Source organism: Stylophora pistillata, chromosome 4 (genome assembly GCF_964205215.1).
Source record: "Stylophora pistillata chromosome 4, jaStyPist1.2, whole genome shotgun sequence".
In the NCBI taxonomy this organism is placed as follows: domain Eukaryota; kingdom Metazoa; phylum Cnidaria; class Anthozoa; order Scleractinia; family Pocilloporidae; genus Stylophora; species Stylophora pistillata.
Window position 1 is genome coordinate 23,935,901 of NC_142522.1, and position 26,697 is coordinate 23,962,597.

The following is a 26,697-nucleotide window of genomic DNA, read 5'->3' on the forward strand; positions in this document are numbered from 1 at the left end:
ATGGGTCATGCGAAAGTAGAGAATGTAGCTAACGGTGTACTCATAGTTAATGGAGAGCAACTCTAGCTTCTTGAGCACCCTACTTACACAATCTAAATGGCTAACACCCACCTAATCTAACTTTAGATCATTGGTTTCAAGCCGTTCTAAGTGATCATCTAAGTCTTCCCAGTAGCTCATTAAATATGCATAAACATTTCGACCTATCAAATCCCTCACTCATCTGTGAACAAGCCAAGGTGATCGCTGCGAAATGCGTCGGTTAAAGCCCGTCTTCCCTGATGTGAAGAATATTGGGTGCGATGGAAAGAAAACCACTGTATCGATTCCGCTGAGAGTGGATCTTGGGAAGCAGCCTCATAAGAGTACGGAAGAAAATAGTCAGGACACCAACAGTCCAGTAGAACAAGATCTCTTGACGATCTCGACAAGGAGGAACTCTCAACTCAACAGCAAAATCGTGTTTTTAGTCTCTCTGCTAAGTGGGAAAAGGTACGGGAAAAGTTGCTGAATTCGTACATTGAAGAACAGCATCTTCCAGACAATACTAATTGTGTGAACTGTCAAAAGAGTATCGTTACAACACGATGTGAATACTGTGGCCCTCGCCAGTACTTCTGTGTTGAATGTGCACGAGCTCTACATGTCAATCGAAACAAGTTTCATGTACTTGTGCAGTGGAAGGTGTGTATGAATATTTTGGGGCCGGTTGTATTCTAGGTACTTTTAGTGTAACATATCTGGTTAAACTGCACTTTCATCTACCTCTTACTTTCTTTATTTTAATAGGATGGGGTATTTTCTCCTTTGTATGCAGATGAGGCAACTGTTAGCTATATGGCCATACGTGCAGAACCGCAACAGTAAAGCTGTTCAGACTTCTGGATGCCTCAGGTCATTTCATTTCATTTCATTTATAGTGGTTAGAGAAGACTAGAATGGTTTGAAAACGAAGCGTTCTTTTACAATTTTATCTGCTCCTTTGTCACATTTTCCTGCCGCTTGCCTAAAATCAAGAACGCTGATGATAATGATACGATTAAATTCTCTCAATATGTCAGGGCCAATAATTAAAATCAAACAATCAGATTGCTCCATTAGCTGTCCAATAATTTCTAAGTATTGGACCGGGTAATGTCCTGAATGATCCCACATGCAATTAAGTTTTGTAATGATATGGCTTACCATTAAGTCCAAAGAGAAACAATAAACTTGGCTTGCATCTATCTGTAAGAGCCTTTTCTGTTGTGCTGGGAGAATATTGGCCCTTGGACTTTTCTGTGCAGACCTCGCTGCACTTGGTTTGTACTTTCAAGACCTCGGAGCAATATTCTTCTAGTATGGCCCTCGCGGTTGGTTAAGGTGTCTACATGGCCCTCAACAAAGTAAGAGGTATGTAAAGCTGCATGTAATGTTTTTTTTATTTTGTTTACTTAACTTCATAAGTTGTTCATTTCTTTTTTTATGAATGTCAGGAAATCATCACCTCAAATATGTACAAGTGTGTGATTGTGAGCCGCATGCTGTCACACTCTTGAAATGTCAGTTCTGGCCAGGATCACCAGCAAATCCAACCACAGGATTCAGCTTCAAACTGATGGAGTTTGTGGAGAAGGTCTTTCTTCATTGTCAAGTGTCCCTGCTAAACATCACAGAAGTGATCACAGAACTCAATCCTCAGCTACAACCAACACATGTAGGTTTGCTTGCAAGGAGTCTTTTTCAGACATATGACCAGACTTTTTTTAATTGATTGATTTTGGTTGGATGGTATGTTTTTTTTTAGGTGAGCTCAATTTACAGTATCCTTAATTCAGAATGCTTTGAAGAATTCAGGTATGTGTGGTTATAGGTTGAGAGTATCAAAGCTGCTAATTTGTGGACGTACAAGGTCTACTAAGGTATTATTGATATTAGAATGAATGTAATTATTACTACTATTATTATTGTTGTTGTTCTTGTTATAATATTATTATTATTATTAATTATTATTATTATTATTATTATTAGTAGTAGTAGTAGTAGTAATAGTAGTAGTAGTAGTAGTAGTAGCAATAGTAATAGTAGAGGCAGTCACAATATGATTTACAAGTGCTTCTTTATATAATTATTATATTTCTTTATTTATTATCTAGTTGCCCAGCTTAAATATATAGATGTCAAACTCATGCTTTGCTTTTGTCGCTTTTGTGTTCATATGATTCAAAGATACATTGACTGTTTGTTTTAAGGTGAAGATTCCATTTACATTAATTTACAAGACATATTTCTTGTTGTACATGTACATCTACTGACTTGCTGTAAGAAAATAATTAGTCCTAATTGAGATTTTGTTGTTTTCAGGTCAAGGTATTTCATGCATCAGTACAAGCACTGTACAAACTACAATGGAAATTTGTACAGTGGAGCTTGGTGTCTTATATGTCCAAGGGTAACTATACATTGTAATTTGTTCTGAATAGTAGCTTGCACTTGAGGAATATTATTATGGCATTCATTTTGGGGCACACAAAATGCACTCATCTTTACACTAGTGCTGTAGTTCTGCAGTATTCATTTTAAGTTGTTGTTGCTGTTCTGTTTTGTATCTATTTTTCTCTTTTCCCCTCTCTTTTGAATAGGATGATGGTGTACTCATTGAAAGCATGGATGGGTGCTTTGGATTGTGTAGAAAAAAGGACAAAGGGCACGATTTAGGAACACCCAAACATGGAACACTCCTATTTGCAGACCAGGATGATGTTTACAACTTTGTCAAAAGTTATGGCAAAGCTGGAGCAGACATGGAACAGGTCTGTATATAAGGTAATGCAATGCTCAGATGTTAATTTGAGAACTGTATGATTTTCCTTTTGGCCCTTTGAATTCAAGATTTCCTGTTTTTGTCCCTTTTTTATCACAGAACTGCAGTAAGTTCCATGCTAGAGAGGTTCTTTCAGCTTTAAGATCAAAAGGCAAAAACAAACTCTTTGACGAGAAAGGTGTCTTTGGGCGGGTATGCAGACATGACTTTCCTTAAGGATTCCTTAACATAAAGCATGATGAAAGGTATGGAGTATATACTAAATACATTTTACCTAATGTTGTGCTCTTGCAATCCTACAATTGTATTGTCTGTTAGAGAATTACAGGATAGAGCCATGATTATTATGAATTTGTCAAGCTGACAATTAGCACACTTGTATATACAATGCAGGAGCATCCTATGATTCTTTACACTAATAGCATCACCATTGTATAACTTTGTTATAAATTTGAATGTCATATAGGAAATATATTCAATTTGTCTTAGATTTTGTGTAAAAAGATATAAAAGAAAAAATTGGTTATTGATTCACTTTTTCAATAATCTTTTCTTTCTACAGAATATCATACTCTGTTTATGAGCTTAAGAGGCTGAGAAGTCTTAATGAGAGCACCAGAAGCAGAGTAATCATCATGTATGACATCGCTTGTCTATTAGCACACCATTTGAAGGTAAGTAAATTTTTTGAACATGTATGTGCAGGAGGCTAAATGGTAATTCTAAAGTGGTATTTAATTTTGTAGAACTGTCCAAAGTATTTTCTATTAAATTTGGGATGAAATAAAATAATTTATTGGGACAGTCTGGAATTATGTGAATTGTGGAAATGAAATGGAGATCAAACAACAACAAACATATGAAACATATGTGTGAACTGCGGTTATGAGACGTATATGAGAACGATCCTTCGCAGTAAAGCACTATTTGAGCAATAGTGAAAATCAGACCTGAAAAAAATTTCAGGCCTGTACGGGACTCGAACCACTGACCTCTGCGATACTAGTGCAGCGCTCTACCAATTGAGCTAACAAGCCAACTGGGAGCAGGCCATCAAATTAATTCGATATAAACCAGGTCTGATTTTCACTATTGCTCAAATAGTGCTTTACTGCGAAGGATCGTTCTCATATACGTCTCATAACCGCAGTTCACACATATGTTTCATATGTTTGTTGTTGTTTGATTTATCATCTACGGGTTTATATCGAATTAATTTGATGGCCTGCTCCCAGTTGGCTTGTTAGCTCAATTGGTAGAGCGCTGCACTAGTATCGCAGAGGTCAGTGGTTCGAGTCCCGTACAGGCCTGAAATTTTTTTCAGGTCTGATTTTCACTATTGCTCAAATAGTGCTTTACTGCGAAGGATCGTTCTCATATACGTCTCATAACCGCAGTTCACACATATGTTTCATATGTTTGTTGTTGTTTGATTTATCATCTACGGGTTTATATCGAATTAATTTGATGGCCTGCTCCCAGTTGGCTTGTTAGCTCAATTGGTAGAGCGCTGCACTAGTATCGCAGAGGTCAGTGGTTCGAGTCCCGTACAGGCCTGAAATTTTTTTCAGGTCTGATTTTCACTATTGCTCAAATAGTGCTTTACTGCGAAGGATCGTTCTCATATACGTCTCATAACCGCAGTTCACACATATGTTTCATATGTTTGTTGTTGTTTGATTTATCATCTACGGGTTTATATCGAATTAATTTGATGGCCTGCTCCCAGTTGGCTTGTTAGCTCAATTGGTAGAGCGCTGCACTAGTATCGCAGAGGTCAGTGGTTCGAGTCCCGTACAGGCCTGAAATTTTTTTCAGGTCTGATTTTCACTATTGCTCAAATAGTGCTTTACTGCGAAGGATCGTTCTCATATATGAAATGGAGATGTAATCGTCATAGTTATTAACTGCATTTTGAGCAGTTGGCTCAATGAAATAAAACTTCATTTTGCTGCTCACGTAAACTTGTCCATTGCCTGTTTTATCACTTCCTCTCATGGGTACTGGCTTGCCCCCAACATATGGAGGTTCATAGCTCAGTGGGTAGCTAGAGCATTGTGATGACAATGTCATGGGCTGAAATCCCAATGGGGCCAGATTAATTTCTTCTTTGTGTTTGGTTAAATTCCCATTATTGCTTACATTTCAATTGCATGAATATCTGTGAGGATCACATCTTAACTTCAGAATAGTTTGTTACTACTGACACAATTTTCATTTACATGATTATATTTGTTAGTGTTCATCTCAGGAAGGTGTTGATGTTGCCATACCCATATTCCATTGCTATGGGCACAAGGCATCATGCCAGGTTAGTATATATCAGTTTAACGGTAAATGGCCTGGTGACAATGTGAAGAAATGTGTGGCAATACCACGACATTGGTTAAATACAGTTGTAATTATAATAAACATCCCACGCTTACCAATGGGTGAGCAGTGTGGGATCAGAAATCTGACAGCAGTTTCAAAAATCAAAAGCAAATGATCTCCAAGGGTCAGCTTAGCAAGCGAGGTAAAATATTTAAGCACATGTACATGTTCCTTATAAAAGAGTGGCCACCCTACATAAACCTATCAGCTTCGGAAAAGACCACCGGCCAGTGAGCCTTTACTCAAGGTTAATTTTACCTAAATTGAAAATTAATATTTTTGAGTATATAGCATGCAGTGTAGGTGGTTTTAGTGGTTGTTATCTTTTGAGTGTTTGTTTTACTGGAAAGTTGGGACGAGAATACAATGTGGGAGGAGGTCTCATGCCTACTGGCTTGGTAAACATATTTTTGCTCTAACTCTCCACTGTTTTCCTAATTCAAGATGGTGCTTTGAACACTCGATTTGGAAATATTCATTCACACTGCTAAATCTGCCTGCACTGCAGGCTAGTACATGTCTTGGCTAACTATTTCATGCAAGGTCCATGCTATATTGATACTTAGGTTTATCTTCAATGTGATTGTCTGTAGATCCAATACATTCCAAGAAGGATCAAGGGAACTCGATTGACAGATGGGGAAGGGGTGGAAAAGCTATGGTCCTTTCTGCGTAGGTTTTCCTCTGTCACTAAAGATATGAGTGCTCACAAGAGGACAGATGTTTTGACTGATGGGCTTCTTCACTATGCCCAACATTTGTATCACAAATTTGGTATGGTTAATTTTATTGAACACATAACTTTCACGTTTCTGTAGGTTTTGCTGAAAAGTAAAAGATATATCAACTATTGACCAGAACTTTAGCTGGACAGCTTTATCTACCCTGTGTTTTCTGTCGTAGTTGCAATTCTTCATTTTTTCAGTAAGGACGTGTGTTAAGATGTAAGTCGAGGTTGATTACTCTTATTAGCACACATTAAACTGATTCCTTTCAATGTTCACAGGTTTTACTCTAAAAGCAAAGTTTGCTAGGGCAGAAACTCTTCTACATGATGTAAGTGCAAAGCTCGAGGAACTCACTGAAAAACTTCCAGGTATACATTTTAAACTTTTTTTTTTACTCATTGCATTGAAAAACAGCACAATGACTTACATGTATGCGTTTCTGCCCGATTATTGCAATACAATTTGTATTTACCTGAACTAGGTTGTGATGATGATGTGATACAAGAGTGGCAAAAGGAAGAAGTTGAAGCACTGAAACCAAAAGAACACGGACCGGTAGTTTTATTCCTCAGCATTTATTGAAAATCAGTAGGGAAAACAGTTTTTTTGTATTCACTAATATATTATTAATCTGTCACAGGATTAACACTGCAGTGGGACGAATCATATGTCAGCTTGCTCCTTATGTCTAAAAAACTCAGGTATATAGTGTGGAAGTACCACCTACCAAATTCATGATTTACATTATAGCGAGTACCTGAGCTTTTCGAAAGTAATTAATGTTGTAAAAGGCGAAATTCCTACCTGACCAATCGTTGTGGTGGACTACGTGAAACTAATCTTTTAGTTGATTCGTGGCATTAACTAATCCTTTGTGACTTCGACTTAAATAGAGCTGTTTTGTAGAGCTTTCTTCAGTCAAACTCAGTCTGGTCAAGTCAGGTAAAAAACTAGTCAGCTCAGTGGTACTTAATAAACCTACTTTGGAGCCAACTTTGTTGTTGTTAGTCATTGCCGCGAGGATAGTCAACAGCCGTAAGTAGATCCCGGCCCTCCTGCAGCCAGCGAGTGCCCCCAGGAAAACCTTTTCCCAGAAGAGGTTTATCGGGTTGTCCCCCGTCCGTCCGTTTATTTGTGAAGGCAAAAACCCGTTTTCACAATAATATAACAAAAGTATTCCTACTTCCCTTTCTTTCCATCTTAGCTGATATAATTACTAAGTATTAAACTGAACATATCGTGTACGTATCTCTACACATTGAAATTTTTTTTTTCAGAAATGAATTGAGCTATGTACAAGGTGAAGATCAAGGGAAGGTAAAAGATGTTGAAAAGAAAATCAAACGGTAAGTCATAAAGATGTAAATTTCTTCCTTGCAGCAACGACTGGAATAATCAGGTTCTGCAGAGAGAGAATTAGGGGTGCCAAAATTAAAGACAAATAATAATTCTCTCTAACTTGCATTTATTGTACATAGGAACGAGAAGGCCATAGTAGCCATGGAAAAGAAGCATCGCATCAAAGAAAGATGGTCCGATTTGTCCCGTGTGTTTGTAACCGTTAAGTCACGCCTCTACGAGAAGAGAAAGAGCGAACTCCTGTTGAAGTTACATTGTGTGGCATCCGAAAGATGTTTCTTGGTGGAATTGAAGCGAAAATATGCTGGTAATAAACTGAAGAAATTGCTATGTAAAATATTTAGTAGCATGTGTATTTTGGTGATCATGGTCTGCAGTAATTCCGTCGTTATGTTACTGCGTATGCCAGTTGTTTTTAACTGCGAGGCTAGGCATTGTACTGGGATTATTTGAGAAGGGGTATGAGGGCTAAATTTTCCCAGTTCCCAAGTCTAACACATTTACATTTTTCCGTCTTATCCATAAAACTGCCACTGCATTGCGTCTTTAGTTGTTGTGAACTTTTTAATTTTCAGATGGCCAAGCAATTGCCATAAAGCTCGCAAAGCAGATCGACAAAGTCGTGAAATCCATCCACAAAACTTTGTCTGAAGTAAATGGGTATCTTCCTAATGATGTACCCCAAATTCTTTATGACGATGCTAAGGATCCAAGGAGCAGCATTTACTCTCAAGTCCAAGAGGAAGGGGACACCGTTCCTGCTCTTGTTAGGAGGCAGATAATTGACCTTTTCTGCTTACACAACAGGTGTCAGGAAGAGCTTGAGCTGTTGAAAGAGGAAATGAATCGCCTTGTCTCTTTTCTCCAAAACGAAATCAGGCTTATAGACGAATCAGTGGAAGCGCTTCTGCCTCTCACTGGTAACCCTCTTAATGCAGGAAGGATAGCTTGTCTTAAAAAGAAACGGATGATTCACTGTAATTACATTTCCTCGCTGCTGCTTTTGTGGGGTGGTATCTTGGATTCCCCTAAACCCATTGATCATGCTGAGGTAGCAAATACCTATGCTAATTTGAGTGGTATCGACTATCTTCCAGATGACGAAAAATCAGACGAATCGATGATGGAGGAAGATGTGGACGATGAGGCCTTTGTGTTGGAACTGTCATCAGACAGCGAATTATCTGATGATGAATAAAGCTCATTTTGTCTCAAAACCATACAGAAACAGCCGCTGTTTTATTTATGTGCGCGCGCTAATAGCGGGTAAACTTCTCGGAAAACCCAATAAATATCAATTTATTTTATTACCTTCGCCAACCAGCAGGGAGACCGCAACAGCTTGCGCCAATTACTGCGGGCCCGGTAAACCCACCCCTCCCACCCCAGGGGAGGACATCCATCACACAGTAATCTCGTGCGTGGGAAATTAACGTCTCCTACCCCCAACCCTGCAGGAGACGGGACCTCCATTTATTCGTCCCTATCCGAGAAGACTAGAATATCTAACCATTTCTTGATGTTATAGAAAGGTAGCAAATTCTTCTCAATTATTTTAAGACCTTGAGTGTTGGTCCGGCCGGGGCTCGAACCCTCGACCTCGCGCACAACAGTCAAGCGCACTATCCATTGGACCAACTGGGCGGCTATACATTGTGAAGGATTATACTGACTGGCTAATCATCACAATATGTTTTAATAAATTCTCACCGTTGGCAAATTTCATCTTGGTGATGATTCGTTGCAGTCTTACGTTATTAGGATTATACATAACATGTGTAGAGGGCATATTTTATACACTAATCGGTGCCGAAGCTCCCTTAATTAACGGACACTCGTAAGTGGACAGCTCTACTTACCCACCTAGTCAAAACCCCGTTTTATTAGACTCCCATACAGACTCTGTCAGGTTCTGATATGATTGAAAATCATGTTTGTATGGATTAGAGTTCACTGGAGGTACAATTGTAGGCGTGGAAAAGATGTCGGACCATGAGTCACCGCTGTCATGCAGTTTTGTGAGGTCCACCATTGTCGAACAAAAACAGTCATCTTTGTCGATCTGTACCAAAGGGAATGATAGATAAACAGAGATTAGCAAGTGTGGGATGAGTGCCTCGAATATCTACATAAACTCTGTATTTTAATTATCGCTTTTATAAGGCACTATATAACTTAGGTTTGAATACTCTAGTTGATGAGCCAAATACTGAACTCGGTCGTCGTCCTTTAGTAGCCATTTAAGCCATGGTCACCAATTTGATTGCAATGTAGCAGCAAAAAACAGTCTTAAATACTGACCATCAAGTCCTTCAATTTGAATAGACTTGTCATGAAACCTTTCAGTTCTTGAAATTCTTGGTGAACTTTAATGACTCTTGATTCCATGGTGTTGACAGATGGAGGAGCTCTACAAGAAAGCCCACGCAGCCATTCGCGAGGATCCTGAGGCCAAGCCTGCACAGAAGAAGGAAGTCACAACCAAGAGGTTAGCTTTCTTAAACTGATTGCTTTTATGTATTGGTTGGTTGGTCGCTATGGCAGCATTACAATGTGGAGCTCTCTGATTCAGGTCCTCTTCTATGCTTATCAAGCGCAGCTCGTAGTAAGGAGTTTTTCAAAAAGTAGAGCGCTGTTGATTATTTTTTTTGGGGGTTTATTTTTGAGTTGACTGCTTATACACTGGGCAATTTAGCCAGATGTCCTTGACCTTAAACATATACTAGATTACTTTATAGAAGACACACATTCTTTCAAGTTTTTATTTCTGTTTTGATTTGTTTATCTTTTTTGTGTGTGTGCCTTTTAAAGTCTTTGAAACAACTGTCAATCAGTTTTATACACCAAGTTAAACTCGTTTGGTTCTCCGACTGTGGACTTGGGTTACAATTGTTGCCGTGGCAAGGAAATTTTGAACATACAAAAAAAGTCATATTTTTTGCTTGTCTAGGCATAACCGTAAGAAGATGTCACTCCAACAGCGCAAGGCTCGTGTTGCACAATAGAAAGCTTACTTCCTGAAGCAGCAGGGTGCAGATGAAGAAGAGGAGGACGATGAATGAGCCAGTTGATTGAAATAAACTCCCTTTAAAGAGCTGATTTTTTTTTTTTGTCATGGTCACTGTACTATGTGTTAATTTTAATTTCCCTTTCCTTTATGTATTTGCTAGTGTGTGTTCCATTACCACTGTTGTTGTGTTTTATGGTACCTCTTATGCATATTATCCTTTTGGCCTTGTTGTATGACTATCATAATTCCAATGCTTGCTGATACCAAACACAAGGTATCAGACCCGCGAAAATCTTTTGAACATGAGTTATTATCATGGCTTAACAAGTTACTGTGCGAATTCATTTTTTAGATTCCCGTCTCTAGCCTGGAATAAAATATATATATATATATATATATAACCAAAAGAATACTCCACGAGGATTCAAACCTTACATTTGTGATTATATACCAATTTCCCTTTCGTGTTATAGACTCCCAGCTGCCGAGCAACAGGGAATTTTTTCGAGCAGGAGTGGGCTTTGATTAAAGAAAAGAGAAAAAAACAGCCCTAATACCATCGAACAAAACGAAAATGAATTGATAAAGCAGTGCATTTAATAAAAGTTTTCCTTGACATGTCAAACGCTCTTAGTAGAAATGGTGAAACAAGAGAAGTTACACCCGATAATTTAAACCAGAACATCCAAAAATATCTACTTCCCTGCAAGAAACGAGTCATGAATTTATGTAGTATGGAACTGCATGGTGGGAATGAACATCGCTCGGTGATAATTTCACCTGTGTAATTTCCGGCTAAAAGATAGCATATTGACAGAAATAATGGTGTCTTTTTTGTTTGCATTTCACGAAGTTTGTAGTGTAGGTGTACTTGAAAAGAGGTGTGGCCTGTGGAATACGAGCTCACTTGTTAAAAGCTTTTTCTCTAATTTCGTTCATAGCAAGGATATTCGTGCTTTTTGGCGTAAATGTTTGACGCCCGGTTGATAATTTGGATACGTGAATTATCTTAATCAAGTTAACACGAAGCCGATTTGTATCGTCCGTCGTTAATTTGCAAATAGCTCTAACAAAAAAATTATGTTTGGACTTTTAGTGTTCTTGTTTGTTTAGACGTCTTAACTTTCCTTTACCATTCTACTGGTTTATGCGTATATATGAATCATTTCATTTGGAATTTGAAATGCGTATGATAACTTCAAACCACACCGGCCCGAGTTGCGTTAATATTATTCAACAGTTGTGTACAGTCTCTTTTGTTAGGCATAAGAGTACAATTGCTTACATAAATTACGCTGAAGTCGACCAATCGAAATTCGGTATGCTATGGGTCCATCTCTGAAGACAGTTGGAAGGACACTAAACGGGCTCATTCTGAAACGACTGTTTTTCGCTATGGGACTTGGAAACACGCATATTTTTTTCCTCTTTGGAGGAATTATGGTACTCTGCGCAGTTTTCCTCACCGAAGTAGAGTCGTCCGCTCTTTCTCGATCAGCGTACTTCACCACTTTAACAAATAAGCAGCTTAAAGGTTTCGTAGTAAAACGGTTTGGGTCTCCTAGTCTAATCTGGTGTAGTCAGTCGTGTCTACAAAACGCCTGGTGTACCTCGACAAACTTCAAAAGTGCTCCTCAAACTTCAAAGTCTGATGGCGGAGGAATTTGTGAGCTAAACAAGCACGATAGCTCTGTTATCAAAGAAAACGAACATTTACAGTTCGAACAAGGAGCCATTTTCTCAACTATTCTTCAGGTAATTAATTGCAAGGTTTGGATCAATATTAATGTTTTAAGCGATACCAAGACGAATCACCTGCAGGTAATCAATTCGTAATTTTGAGTGCAAATTTTCATTAATTTTTACAGTTTTTAAAACTCTTTCCTTTCTTCAGGAGAAAAATCCTGGTAATTGGGCTGATGTCTTCAGTGCAATCTTTCGTTTTTTTCGGAGAGCTCCAGGATTGATGAAGGGAATGTCGTAAATCATGGTTATTAAAAAAACAAATTTAATATTAAAAACTGAATTTTTGCGTAGATAGTTATAGTGCCAGACACGCAACCTTTATAACGACTAAAGAGTACGCGTTAGAAGGGGTAGCCGGTTTTATTCAATTTTGAACCTTCTTGTTTTCCTAGTCCATTAACTCCCCTTTCCGTGAAAAGATCTCCACTCTGGTGCAATAAGTGAGCCCTAAAAACAAGCTGGAGGCACCGAACAAATATTTGTAACCTCGCCAGCCTTTAAGACCTTTTCGTGATAGCATCTGATAACATTTATAAATTGCCAGTTTAGTATGAACGTTTCAAATTATTTTTCGCGAAAACGGAATGAATACTTTTCCCTCTAGCTAGCCCAGGATAATAACAAAAAGTAGAAGGAAAAATATCTCCTCGGATTTTGGTGATTGGTAAAATCGATTATCCAATTATGCAAATTTTTGTGAAGAATGTATAGTAAGAACCTGAGAACTGATGTTTACCAGGAGAAGAACTCCTTTTTGAAAAAAGTTAAAAAGGTAAAATTTATCGAGATATTAGTTACATGTTGTCCCTAACGAAGGATACGAGATGGAAATTTTTTCGGAGCCATTAATGACTAATGGGTTTTTGCTTTTCTTTCATTTACATCAAAACAAAAAACAAACACCAAGGCTGCAAATAACTAACGGACAGGCGCCGGTCACGTTGTCCGGCCAAACATGTTTTTGCTCAGACACTACCCGTTTTTGGCCGGTCAAATTTTAACAGTCCGAACTCTTGCGAGAGTAAACCCAGATTGCACAGTAATCCTTTTACAACTAAAAAACAACTGAATCCAAGTCGGTCTGGCAATAAAAATTACAAGTCAATAATTTTACTACTCTTTACTGCAGAAGCAGCCTCACATTGAGTACGTGGAACGGTTACGCAAGATACAACCGCAATTGTCCGTTTTACTTTACATCTGGCAAAATCACTTATAATTAAATATTGCACTCAGAGCCCTTTTTTTTAAAGTTACAGTTGTGAATTTTTGTTTGAGTAAAAGAGTGGTCGGATTCTCCCGGATTTGGGCCTTTTGCTCGCTTTTTGCAATTTGCAACGAATGCCACTTGGAGTATTCTCGATGCAACAAGATTATTCTTCGTGAGGGTGCTTTCCGATCATTCAATCGATCAAACAATGAGTCATTTTATTTAAGAGTAAATGATGGTATCTAGCCAAAGGTAAAATCCTCTACTAACTGGGAACACTTAAATAAAGTAAATAAAATAACGGAAGACACGATGATTTGCGGTCGCGACAGGACTTGATGACATCGCGGAAATTTGCGACTGCCGGGAATTTCTCGACCACTACTTTGTCTACTTTTATATTGTTTTTTTATTCTTTTGGAAACATGACTGTGTCCCTTGTGATTAGCAAACAGTTAAAAATTAAGATTTCTTTGAACGAGTCGGTAAAGGACCGGACAAGATGTCCGCCAAACCAAGGATTTGTCCGGTCAGTACCCAATTTTGACCGGACATTGTCCGTTGACCGGCCGTTATTTGCAGCCCTGCAAACAAAAACAAACAAAAAAAAAACGCAGCACTGAACAGCTTGAGGTTTTATTGAATTGCATGTTATTGCATATGAGTAGGACAGGTTTGGACTCAGTGAAGTTTATAGAAGCCAGACCATTAATAAAATAACATACCTTATGATACCTCAATTTCGTTTGAAATTCCGCCACTACATGACATGTAGATGTTGACTATGTGCGTTCGCATCGAAACAAATTTTCATGCAGCCAGTGTTTGTTTTCGTCGCTGTTGCCAGTAAACGTGTAACCGAATGATCTTGTCTGAGCGTTATCACTTGGAACTTCTAGAAGTTTTCTTCCAATAATTGGCAGGGACGAATGTAATGTTCAATTAAATTTGGCAATGGGGTAGGCTTGATATCCGCTGGTTGTTAGAGCTAGAGCTGGAGCGCAAACTCAAAAACACCGCAGTTGAGTAATGAAATTCCAGCGAATTATTTTTATCCACAGCGACAACAGAGACAAAATTTTGAAACATGTTCATGTTCATCATATTCTTCTCATATTTCAACCGCCTACTCCTTCTATTTAGGACTGCCGTCTAGCAGCCAGCACCTGTTTAAATGGTGGTGTGTGTTTTTATGACGAAAAAAGGGAAACCTATTCGTGCCAGTGCAAGCCCCCTTGGACTGGAGAAACATGTGCTGATCTGTGTAAGAAACAACTTAGAACAGTAGAATGAGGTCGTAATGTAGTACCGTAACGGTAGAGCCGAAACTCGAGAGGTTTTCGGATTCTGTTGGATGTATACGCAAAAAGTGTAATGAACTTCGTTGGATGCTTAAAGAGATTTATTTCGATTCAAAAGTGTCATTAGTTAGGCCATCTTAATTATATGTGATTAAAGGGGTGAGTTTCTAAAGAAACTGTGGTGACGCGTAGCTGGGAGTAACGAGGTAATTTTGGTTTTATCAACTGAGTTGATAAAGTAAATTGACCAACGTATAGAGTTCAAAGCTGACTTTTCGAGCGTTAGCCCTTCGTTAGAGGGGTTTGAGGATCGGTGGGTCATCGCTCTATGATGTACTGACTCCTTTTAACTTACAACTACTTGTGTTATCTTATACTCCCAAAAAGTTACTCTTGACAGCCATCCCTGCAAAAACAATGGAACTTGCGCTGACGGAGTCAACGAATATAACTGTAGCTGTACGCCAGGATTTTACGGTACACAGTGTGAAAAGATCGAAGGCCTGTCTTGTTCAACAGGTTTGTAGAGACGTGTATCGTAGTTTTGATGATACATATGTCAGTATCAAACTGTGGAATTCAGAGTGCAAGCTTCCTTCTCCCAAAGAGAACTCCTCCTGGAAATGGAGGCTTCCACATCAAAAGTTTAGAGAGTTTTAGAAGAGACATTCTATAACCGACTTATTAGCGAAAGGACGCTCTAAATCTGTTGTTTCAATGTCAGTAATCCGGAAATTTCGCCGTAAGATCCATTCAATTTAAGGGTAGCTTTGCTATTTCAGTCAAACCGGAGTTGAGAAAAATCTGTTTTGTTGTTTCCTACAGCTTACCGAATGGTCTTTGGACAGCCTACCAATAGCAGTTACGCCAGCATGGCAAACGCCATCTTGTCTAATCTCGCGGAATTTACCTTGTGCCTTTTTGTCAAAATGAAGGATACAAATTTGGATGGTTACCAGTGCCTCTACAGTTACGCAATTGATGATGCACCTTATGGGAACGCCTTCTATGTTTGTCTGCATTCCCCAGGAATTACAATCGCTATAGATGCCCCGGGAGACATGTAGGTGATATAACAAACACCACAAAAAAAAAGAGTCTGTATTCGAGCTAAGTGGCCCATCCTGCCGGACTGTATCCGGGTTTTCTTAAAATAAAGAGACAAAGAATGTTACTACTCCTCCCTGGATGGAGTGCTAATCTCTGGAAAGGTTATTCCCCCCCCCGCATTTAATTTGGTTTCCCTGACAACGCGCCAGTACCTGTTTATACGGTGGGTGGGGAGGGACAGTGTGAGATCAGGCAAAGTGTTTCGCACAAGGGGGCTACCTGCTGGAATAGACTCCCCAAAGACCTTAAAGAAATAGTGAATTATGGTACTTTTAAGAAGAGACTTGTAAATATGCTTTTAACGTAAAATTGATTTATCTTTATTTCCCTTGTAGTTAATTTCATTAGTTATTACATTTCATTCCTTTGTCTTATATTGTAATTTTAGTATATCGTGGCTGAAAAGCCCTGTAAAGGGAGCTTCACTAAATGTATGTATGTATGTATGTATGTATGTATGTAACACAGCACAAAGACCCTATAGAACTTCACAGATAGAAGAGAACTGAAAATAACCGAAATGAATGGCGAATTACAAAAGAAGAAAACATCAAATTTACGTTAAGTGATCTTAACATTTACCATCTCCCATTCCAGCATCTCACACGACGTTAGCAACATGTGCATGTATTGTCGATACCGGTTCTATATCTGGCACTATATGAAACTAGTTGTATACCCACGGCCCGCCATCAGTTACCTATGGCTAGGTGGAGTCAACCAGTATTTTGAATATAGCTGAACCCCCAATCCTGATACCACATTAAATTCGACAGCAATCGGTCAAGAAACGAGAGTTTCTAACTAAAGATGTTTTTTAACATTTTTTTGTTTATGTTCATTCCATGTCTAAGTGAGACAGACACCGGAGTCAGGATTAATGACACTAGGTGGCATCACATTTGTGTAACCTGGAAAAACACAAAAGGTTACTGGAAGTTTTATTTGGATGGACAACTCCGAAGCAATGGAACAGGCTTGAAGGAAAATCATCACATTCCAGCCGGTGGAACAGTTGTTATTGGACAAGACCAAGATAATGTCGGAGGAGGCTTTAGTTCAGAGGATAGCTTTGGGCCGGGTGAGGTGACAGAAGTCAATCTTTGGAGCAGGGTCCTTTCAGGGAGTGAGATTGCAGCCCAGAAGGCAAACTGTCACATAGCACAAGCGGGCCTTAATCTCAGGTGGGAACAGTTTAAGGACAAGGTTTATGGTGTGAAAATAGTCGAGTCTTGAGAGTGATAGGATTTTCAACACCGTCAACTTGTTGTCAAAGAATTATCCATCAGAGAAAAAGACCCATCCTCTAAGAAGGAACACCTAACTACTAATCAACATGCACATTACAAGTAAGACATGTAAGACGGAGTACAAGAATTGTTATTATACAGATAACAGCCCTTTTTTAACCAGTTCAGTAGAATGTTCGATAGATTGCGCTGTTCTCTTTACACTTGCTACAGAGTATTACTGACTGGTATTTCAACCACACCCTTATGAATGATTTGAATTTGTTTAAGTTTAACCTCACCAGAGAAACCTGAAAGATAAAGAAGCTCCAAAATTCATAAGTTGAGCAATGTCACAAATAATAATAGTAATAATAATAATAATAATAATAATAATAATGACTTTATTACTATGTCAATTACATCTAGCGGTAGGGAATCCCTAATGCTAATCGGGGACTCCTAACAAGAACTGTCTAAAATGAATATAAAATAAAAATAGAAACAAATGATAAATAAGTAAACATTGTTCTGAGTGAAATTTACAAATGATATACTAAAAAATCTGGTTAGAAAAATTAAAATTATGCATTGCAAAGATTGCAGCCAGTACATCCATCCAAGATGTTACTTAAAGCAAGCCTGCTCATTTGGAGTCTTGACCTGCTTGAGACCGACGGCCGATCGATCTTTCTATATTTGATAACTTGCTCCAGAGTCTTGGGCCCAGATATTGAATTGGATGTTTTCCATACCTAACAATGTTAAATCTGGGTAGATAAAAATCTCTCTGCCGTAAACTGTAAGTGTGGTTGTTCGTCAAAAACTTGTTACAAATAGTCCGCGAGCCCAAATTATGTTTAACCTTGTACACTCTCCCTAAGCGGTTGCACAGGTAACTGCGCAGCAAATCCAGTGCTAGCTCTGTCCTGGAAACCGTAAGCTTTTAATTTGCGCAGCATAAGCGGTAGATGTAAGCTATCGAAAGTCTTGGACATATCTGTTGATACTATTCCCACTAGCAGACGATTGTCCCTGGCCAATTTCCAATCTTCCACTAGGCCAAACAATGTTGTTTCACAACTGTTGTGCGTTCGATAAGCCGTAAGGCCGTCACCAAGACGATTATTCCTGATTCTCCCTGGCATTCTTTTCCTCTTTTTTATAGAATGCAAAATTCAAAACCCTGTTCGGTTTCAAGAACCATTGATATTTACCCTCACGCTTGTCCGGTATCGAGTTCAGATCACCGATTATCACGACACAAGTTGCTTTGGAGGCTTGCCCGGTTGCATCCCTGACTGAGCTTATTCTCAAGTGATAGCTGGTAGTCACCACATAGATTTCTCGGCAGGTGATAAATTCCAATAAATTACATATTCCTAGCATTCGTCGTAATTTCCAATGCAACTAATTCCAGCGTCTTGTAGTTCTTGATGGGCTTACGGTATTTTCTTAGTAATTGAGGATGATACTAAAGCCATAATGCCTCCACCACCTTTTTTCCTGTCATTCCAATAAAGTGAGTGGCCAGAAATTGAGAATTGAGCTTTCGGACAACTAGAGTCAATCTTGGTTTCACTAACATTACATGAGCGCCAATGGTCTTGATAGTTGCGGTAAGTTCCTTGAATTTATTTTGGATACCATTAATGTTTATGCGACCCATTCGTAAATCCTTGTTGAAGTGTTTCTTTAAGGATTCTAGCTTAGCATTTTCAGAAATACAGTGGTCGTGCTCCATCGAGAACTTTTCCTCGGTGTTTTGTAATTCCGTTCTTCCTTGCAAACCTTGTAGCATAAAATTTCACCCACCCGAACTCCTTGATAATTATGCCTACCTTTTACTCTATATTTGATGATTGTCCAATACCATTAAATGCGTAAATCAGTCCCAGGCCAAAATTCAGAAAACCTTTAGCAACTATTTGTGAGACAAATTTGACCTTTAATCCATATTCTTATCGATCTTCTGTACGTGGCCGCTTTTTGCCTCTGAACTGCTACGTGAAGTGTATCCTACTGACTTATGAAACAGGAATTCCCCAGCGAACCGACTCAGACTGACCACGAACCTGGTAAAAGATCATCTGTTATAGTTATCTACATTTCGTAGCTGAAGTCGATGAATAGAAAGCAACTACTAAATTGACATTCATCACAAACTTCCGAGAATTTTGAAGGGTAACCCGTCAAGACAAGGCAAAAACTGATTGCAAACATTCGTTAAAGAGGCATGTATACTTTTGTTTTTTGTTTAAATCATTGCAGATGAATTGAGTTCGGTTTCATTTTCAAGGGTACTTCATTTTAAATTCGAATCGGAAAATACATGTACAGTCTACTTTAGATGAACCTAAATTTAAGCAAAATGGTATGGCGACAGATCATTTGACAAAACATCTGAGATAAACCAAAGAAAAACCTCTTAGAATGGCTCTGGTTCACAATTGCAGCTGGTTTGAAATATAATGAATCATTCAATCGATGGATTGCTTACATTTCAGTTTAGGAAAAAGAATGATATTTGAGTCTTTTTTTTGTGATAAGTTTTTATCAACAAATTAATTAGGAGTTCTCATGAGGATTCAAAATGTTTTCTTTTCTTTTGAGAGGTTCGGTGCACAGCCTGAGAAATTCTTAGCGTCATAAGTGAGCTGCACATGCCGCATGGTTTTTTTCAGGCGAGAAAACTAAAGCCTCAAGATGATCCAGTAAAACAATGTTCGACTACTGAAAGCCCAATGTGTTCAGGAGGGGAACTGCTGAAACTTTTCTCAGGATTTGCTTGCGACCAGAGGTTCGCTCCAGGGAAACATGTTCTCCTGAATCGAGACAAAGAAAGAGAAGAGGCTGGGGAACATCATAACTCACACAAGACTCTCAGATGAAAAAAAAACCTAGCCCAGATAGCTAACACCATTTTTACCTGCCCAAATATTAGTTGTAGTATTTTCTGGTTCGGACAATTCTCAAATCCTTTTCGCAAAGTTGTTTTATTTGTGTCATTGTGTTTACCCCCTATCTCATGGATAACTAAAACTGCTAAAAATTACTAAGACCTATCCTTTGAATTACACTAAGCTGTGTCACTAAAACCCAATGCCAATCTGATTCCAAAGAAAATATTTAGGATAAAAGGGCAAGTTGTAGCCCCTATCTTGCTTAAAGCTAAAGAACTTATACTTGCAGAAATACGTGGCGGCGTAGTTTAAACAATGTGTAAAACACAAGAGCTCTCAGTGCAGTTGTTATTTATCAATTTTCCATTTACTTAATACCAAAACAGGTGCAATAAAATTGTTTTAGAAATAATACAAATTACAACATACTATGGTAATCTTTATGGTTAAATTAAGATCAGAGTCGGCACGCACATGACTTGTTAACATTAACTAACTTGCGCGCATTTATTTTTCTTCAGAATGAAACTTTCCTGTGCCATCAATACCCAATTCCCATCTGATTCCAGACACAATACTAAGGATAAGAGGGAAAGTTTAGAATCCAAAATTGAGAGAAGTTGAAGAACTCACTCTTGTGGAAATATTTGGCGGCAAAAAATACCACAACCCTGAGAATAGTTAATATTTATTTATATTATCTTTAAACAGGAGGACTTATCGGTAACATTAAAACAGGTGTACTAAAATTGTTTTGAGAAGGAACGCAGATTACAGCATATTATGATAACCTTCATAGAACATTTAAGCGCCACCCAGCATCCCGAAACTTGGCTTATGTACATTGTGTTGTAATGGAAATGTTCTTTTTTTCCCTCAAGTTGATTCAAAATGCGATTTCAATGTTATGCGTGAACTAAATTTCCTTTATAATTCAGGTTGTCGTAGTGAATTAAAAAAATGCGGGCTAAATCAATAAGGACACTGGCGCAATCAACTCGCGATCTTCGCCCCTTGTCGTGTGATAAATTTTTTTTCCTAACGCCTATTAAATTATTTAACAAAGGAGGTTTTCCTGAAGTGAATTTAAATTATAGTGCTTACTCAAAAGAGTAAGCGCCTCTCCCTCTGCGCATCAATAATCAGTTTAAGGTGGCTCCATATAGTATTTTACAAGACTTTGGATATTACATATGCATAAATAATTTCTCCTTTCGCAAATGTTTATCACAGAGCACTCGGTAGAAGGTCAATAATAAAAACCTACAGCCTTAGACTATGTATGGAAGACTCCTTCAGAACCTTAATGTTATTACTATAGCAACTACTGATAAAAATGCGCGACTTGTTTTTTTGACCTACCTGACTTCTAGATGGCGTTTCTAGGTTTCTACAAGGTAAACTTTCTTTGTTTTGGGGCTAACAGAGTTAACATCTAAGAAGTTTCAACTGATAAAGCTACAAGAAAATCTGTACATAATTGTCGTGGTAATGTTGTGAAACGTGTTATTGCATAATCAATAATAGCAAAAAAGAAATAGATAAAATAAATAAACGGTAGAATGTTAGCTTATACACGCAAGTGCATTATCTAGAGGTATTTAAGGCGTACGTTTGGGCTGGAACATCCTGTAACACATAGAAATATGTGACACATGCTCCGCAAATAGTGGGTGTGGGTTTAATTGCTAGGGGCTAATTGGATTAGTCTGGGTAAGGACGCAAGTCAAACTGTGCGACAGGAAAATGGCTCAGTAAAGCGCAAATAAGCATTGTGAATCTCGGATTTACGTAACTAGGTGTGTATTTCCGTTGTGATAAATAGAGATAACATGTTGTAATTGAAGGCATTCGGAATAGACATTGAGATCGACTGAACGTAGATTGTACGGAGATTGTAGAGGCGTACGCGGATCGTAAATAAACTTGATAAACCAGAAAGACACAGTCCTATTGATTGCTGTACGAGCGGAACGCAGGGATTTTCCTTAACGCAGTGGAGAATTCTGCAACAGGTAATTCGCAATTTTCGTTTTTGACGCGTATTATGTCAATGCACGTTTAAAATTTGATGATTTTGTTCTAAGAGCGAGAAAAAGAAAAATCCTATCCTTGTGCCAATTTTCCAAAAAATTCACAGTCTGGAAAGCGCCCAATATGCGCTTTTGGAACACTCCAAAACCCTTGGTTTTCGGGAAGTCATCAAAATAGAAATTCTTCAAGTTACGGTAATGCGCATGCTCACGTTCCGCTTTCTTCGCACTTGCTAGTTGAAAATTAGCCGAACGATATACCTAAGCGTTGAAAAACATATGAAATGGGGATATTTAAACACATTTATAGGCGTTTTTTGTTGAACACCTGTTCGGGACAAAAAGGATAGCGGTAACTGGAACGCGACTCGCGACCAAAGTCTCGCCGCCACGGTTATTTTTGTTTTTTCTTTTCTTTTAAATACCCGCGCGCTCGCGCCATTCGTACCCATGCTTCGCGCGCCGAAGAAAAAATATAGAGCCACCTTAACCGAGAAGACCCCAAGCAAGTGTTGACTATTTACAGCATTCAGAAAAGAGTAGTGTGCTTCAGAAAACAAACGATTTGTGGCTTGAATGTGCTTTTATTTGCAATAGCTTTTTAACAGCACATTGATACCTCCCCTGCTACCTTAGATCGTATCAGGAAGTTTCGCGGCGAGACAATTGGCTCACCTCTCGAACACCTTTGGGAGTTCGTCCCCTGCAGTAAAATAAGCTCGCCTCCACCTTTACCAGTTCGCTCCTCAATCTTTAAACTGGTTTTTTTTATGGCACAACGCGTTCTTTTTCTGTTAAAATCACGATATATTTCTATCGAATGCAAATGATTTCATAGCGAGACCAGAACAATTTGGATCAACATGCAAATTACTGGCTGTATTAAGCGACAAACGACTCCTGCAAGAATGATTTAAAGCCGCCACATAACTCTGTTTTTAAAAACTAAAACGGTCTCTTTATGAGCTTACGTATACTCAGAGGCAATGACCAGCGTACGAATTTCCTAGTTTGATATTTGCATCCGTGTCACGTGGAGCCAAGCGGTTGAAAGAGACAACGTGCTTTCGTAATCAAGCGTTTGCTTCAGAAAAAAAAAATGTTGCGTGTTTATCGAAATACATTATGATTTCGACAACACTGAAAAATATGTTCTGCCTCAAGGAAACTAGTCCAGAGGTTGGTGGGCGGGCTGATACAGGTGGGTACGAACTTGCTTCGGTTCAAGCAGTAAAATACACTCCCTTCTAAGTTAAAAAGCCTCCACAATGTGTAGATCACACCTATTGAGATTTGTTTGCGATAAAAATTTTTGACTTAAATTGCACGTTGGCGAAGCCATTGTGAAATCAGTTTGAGATGTTTGTCTTCTTTTTAGTCTCACGGCAAGAACTGGAAAGAATATATCTTTCAATCTACATAAATTACTGATTTAAAAGGTAAAATTGTCTTTCTTTAAAGACAAAAAAATCCCTTCAAGTTTCACGATGCGCCGATCACACTTGTTGAGAAATTTCTGCAAGGCAAAGCTTACTTTTTCATCTCGTGCAATCCTGAAATGATTGTGAAATTCGTATCTGTGTTCTGTTGTGTCTTGGCAAAAACTGAAAACATAGTGGACTTATGGATCGCCAGAGAAGAGAACTGAAACGTGCATCAAGCCGGTAAATGTCGAACTAATAAGATACTCCGAAAAACAACAACAACAACAAGAAGCGCGGGGAAACGCCGGGTCAAATTTGGGTCGAGATTAGAATTCCATTGTTTCTTACCGTCCCTCACTCACTCATTTCCGTAACTCACTCGCCTCCCAAACAAACAATAAGTGGCACTGGTAATTGGGTGAAGATGGGAATTCCGATTGTTACCATCACTCCCTCACCCACCGTTATATAAGGATTATAATTTCCGTTTATAAACACAGTGCTCTGAATGACAATAAACACGGTTTTGCCACAACCCTTCAATAAACCTCGAACTGTAAGAATTAAGTTCTTTCTATTGCCAGTAAATAAAACCGCTAGTGTCAGCCACTGTTGTTGAGTGTAAAAAACCAACTCTGTTAGAGCTCTTGAAATTTTATAAAGCACCGGAAGTTGAGGAACTAAAAGTGCCCGAAAAGGTTCAAGGAAAGGCACAGATGAAAATGTAATTATTAGGAAACAGACTTTCTAAAAAAAACAAACAAAAAAGAAAAACAAAAAAAAAGTCTTTTATTAGGATTACAAAATTACTGGTGAACCAGTAGTTTCCATTGTGGTCCTTGCAAACAAATGAAACAAATGGTCTAAATTGAACATAACATCATTAAGAACCCCCACTGGCCGGAGGCAAACCAGTTGGCTATTTACAAGCGTGGCCAAGGAACTGAACTCGGGGCTACCGTGAAACAAATCCAGTGATCAGAGTGGGGACTCGAACCCGGGAGCGGCGGATTACGAGTCCGACACTCTAACCACTTGGCCACACTGTATACACCGCCGCTACTGCCTCCACTGCCTCCACTTTCTACGGAGACAAGTGATGTTTGTGAACCAGCAAGGGTGTTATGTTCGTAAACCGACAATAGATTTCGAAGTAGGGGTTGGATTCTTAATATCTGAACTGCTTTTACGAGACTCATACTTGGATCTGATAGACATGTTCGAAGAATTACAGGGTTGCTTCCACCGAGCACAATGCATGCACGAATTAGAATCTCGAATTGAGATAGCCTGCTTGCAGACGGTAGTTTGTGTTTTCAGGCGCGAGATTCAACGCGGCGAATCCGATTTGGTCGCCATATTAGACGGGTGGAAGATTTGAGAAGAATGACAAAGCGAGTGGGAGGGGGGAAGGGAGTAAAGTAGGCTGCCCGAAAACCTATGATTTCTCCCTATCTGCTCCCTCCACACTATATGACATTCCGACATGTCATGAATTCTTGACGGACCAATCGAATAGAATGAAATGAAACCTTTTATCTAAAACTGACGAGCGTATCATGTACCAAAACAAATTATTCATGTGTAGCGATAACGGATGGAACGTCCCAGTGATACACCAAATAAAGTGGCAAAAAGGTTCAAATCAAGAGAAGATTTGGAAAACGAGAAATGTAGAATTTGCAAAACCAGGGTAATGGGAAAACATGTTTGCTGAAAATCAAACGCAGCTCAGATATCAATCGATTTCGGGCAAAAAGAAATGGAGGCCTCGACTTCAGCCCATTTGAACTAAGAAGTACTCGTCAACAAGCCGGCCGCCACTGAGGTAAAAGTTCTGGTTGCTTACCCCAGTGGAAATGTGGAAAACCGCAGCATTTTTCTTCAAAGAATCAAATACACTAAATATCTGCAAAAAGAACCAGAATACTGTAGCAAATACAGCATTCAAACATAAGCAGACTCGGCCAGAACTTCCAGAAACCATACAAAAAAGCGTGGACGAAGATTTCAAGGAATACTGTAGAGATAGCCGAAAATCGATGTTACTTGCAAAAACGCCTGATGGCCCGAAGAAAATTAAACGTCCCTCAAGAGTATTTCCATGGATGCACAAATAAATGTTGGCAGGTTCTCCAGTATTTCATCATGCTTTCTGATGTAAGCTCTGCTGCTGTAAAAACACCTTCTAGTTGTGCAAGTTTGTCGGCAATAGTACTCTTCAGTGGTGAAATCCCAGATCTTCCACCCGTCTAATATGGCGACCGAATACTCGCCGCGCTGAATCTCCTGCTCGAAAACACAAACTACCGTCTGCAAGCAGGCTGGAATTGAGAGTCATTGCAGTTTACAGGAAATTTTAAATCTTCATCGTTTTTGCTTGTCAAAACTTAGTCCTTCCGTTATGATCAAAGTTATACAGATTTTAACCTGGCATGATATTGAGATATGTTGGTTAGAGTTTTTAGTCTGTTCCACAAATTAGAGAGCAATTGATACATTTTGCCTGATGAAAATTCACAAATCACTTACAGTGTTCTGCACTGTGAGAAAATTCCGCGTTAACTTACACTTGAAACCGATACAGGTTTTTCGCGCGCAATTTAACGCGGAACCCACGAGTCAAGTTACGGCTTTTCCTTGAATCGCATAATTGAATCGAGCAACATTACCAAGAGAACATAAGGGTAAGAGAACATAAGCCCGTCTGATATGATAAGGAGACAGAATCTATTTTTAGCGCGGAATCTATTCATATCTCGTTCCATGCCTGCGCGGTTTCCCAATCGAAGGCCAAACAAAAACAAAACTTCTCGATGAGCTTGCGGAAGAAACTAAAAGCATTCGTGAAACGAAGGCTATCAAGTGTAGAGGAAGCAAAGGAGGAGGCGACAACAGCGAAGAGAAAAAAAGAAGAGCAAGAGATATGCATAACCCGTAGGTTTGCACTCTGTACGTGTAAAATGAATTCGTTTTCAAGTGAACTTGACGTAAACTTCACTGCCTAAGTTTTCCTCAGCGTAAATGAGTGTTTTAACAATCTATAAAAGTATCGCTAACATCAAAACTCAATCATTTGAATTTCAAGACCATCCCCATGGAATTGAAGCGGGTAGTGTGAGCTCCAACAGTAATGGCATAATATTACAATTGCTACGATTTGAGAATTAAGTGTGTTGAAAAAAATGTTCTCTCTGTCAGAAATAATGCTTATTACAACTTTGTGTTGAAGCCAGAACACTACCGTAATGAATTATTGTTGTGGTCGTGAAGAAGTACATGTGTAATCTGGAGATTTTGACTTCCTTCTTAAACAGAACGGGAACAAGTTTTGGAGAAATCAAAACAGCATTTATTGTTCAAGCGTGCTGGCCTACAGTTACATGAAGATGATCAAGAAACTCTTTAAAGTTTCGAAGAAACGGTCAACGCTTTCAATCAAGATGTGATTGTAAACACTGAACACCT

The 26,697-nt window shown here is 38.8% G+C and overlaps 1 protein-coding gene and 1 pseudogene across 2 annotated transcripts; both read left to right on the forward strand.

The window, feature by feature from the left end:
- The first annotated feature begins 209 nt into the window (after positions 1–209).
- LOC148732958 (uncharacterized) lies at positions 210–10,362 on the forward strand (annotated as a pseudogene). The gene is made up of 17 exons (XR_015999932.1): positions 210–684; positions 790–894; positions 1,476–1,696; positions 1,787–1,836; positions 2,350–2,431; positions 2,622–2,792; positions 2,903–3,048; positions 3,366–3,477; positions 5,043–5,114; positions 5,770–5,950; positions 6,183–6,272; positions 6,386–6,453; positions 6,544–6,605; positions 7,182–7,250; positions 7,383–7,570; positions 7,839–9,751; positions 10,214–10,362. The product of XR_015999932.1 is annotated as an uncharacterized LOC148732958 (transcript).
- Positions 10,363–10,673: 311 nt separating this feature from the next.
- Positions 10,674–17,669, forward strand: LOC148732959 (uncharacterized). Its single transcript, XM_088756739.1, has 5 exons — positions 10,674–12,028; positions 14,373–14,493; positions 14,918–15,049; positions 15,356–15,593; positions 16,495–17,669. Exons 1-5 carry the CDS (start codon positions 11,600–11,602, stop codon positions 16,874–16,876), a joined length of 1,302 nt encoding a protein of 433 aa, XP_088612865.1. The 5' UTR covers positions 10,674–11,599; the 3' UTR covers positions 16,877–17,669.
- The last annotated feature ends 9,028 nt before the right edge of the window (positions 17,670–26,697 follow it).

What these genes read in the sequence shown, in the direction of transcription:
- LOC148732959 (XM_088756739.1), top strand. Translation starts at nt 11,600, where the DNA reads ATGGGTCCATCTCTGAAGACAGTTGGAAGGACACTAAACGGGCTCATT. An exon ending in AGGCCTGTCTTGTTCAACAG is followed by an intron (nt 15,050 to 15,355) that starts GTTTGTAGAGAC and finishes TGTTTCCTACAG; the next exon opens with CTTACCGAATGGTCTTTGGA. An exon ending in ATAGATGCCCCGGGAGACAT is followed by an intron (nt 15,594 to 16,494) that starts GTAGGTGATATA and finishes TCCATGTCTAAG; the next exon opens with TGAGACAGACACCGGAGTCA.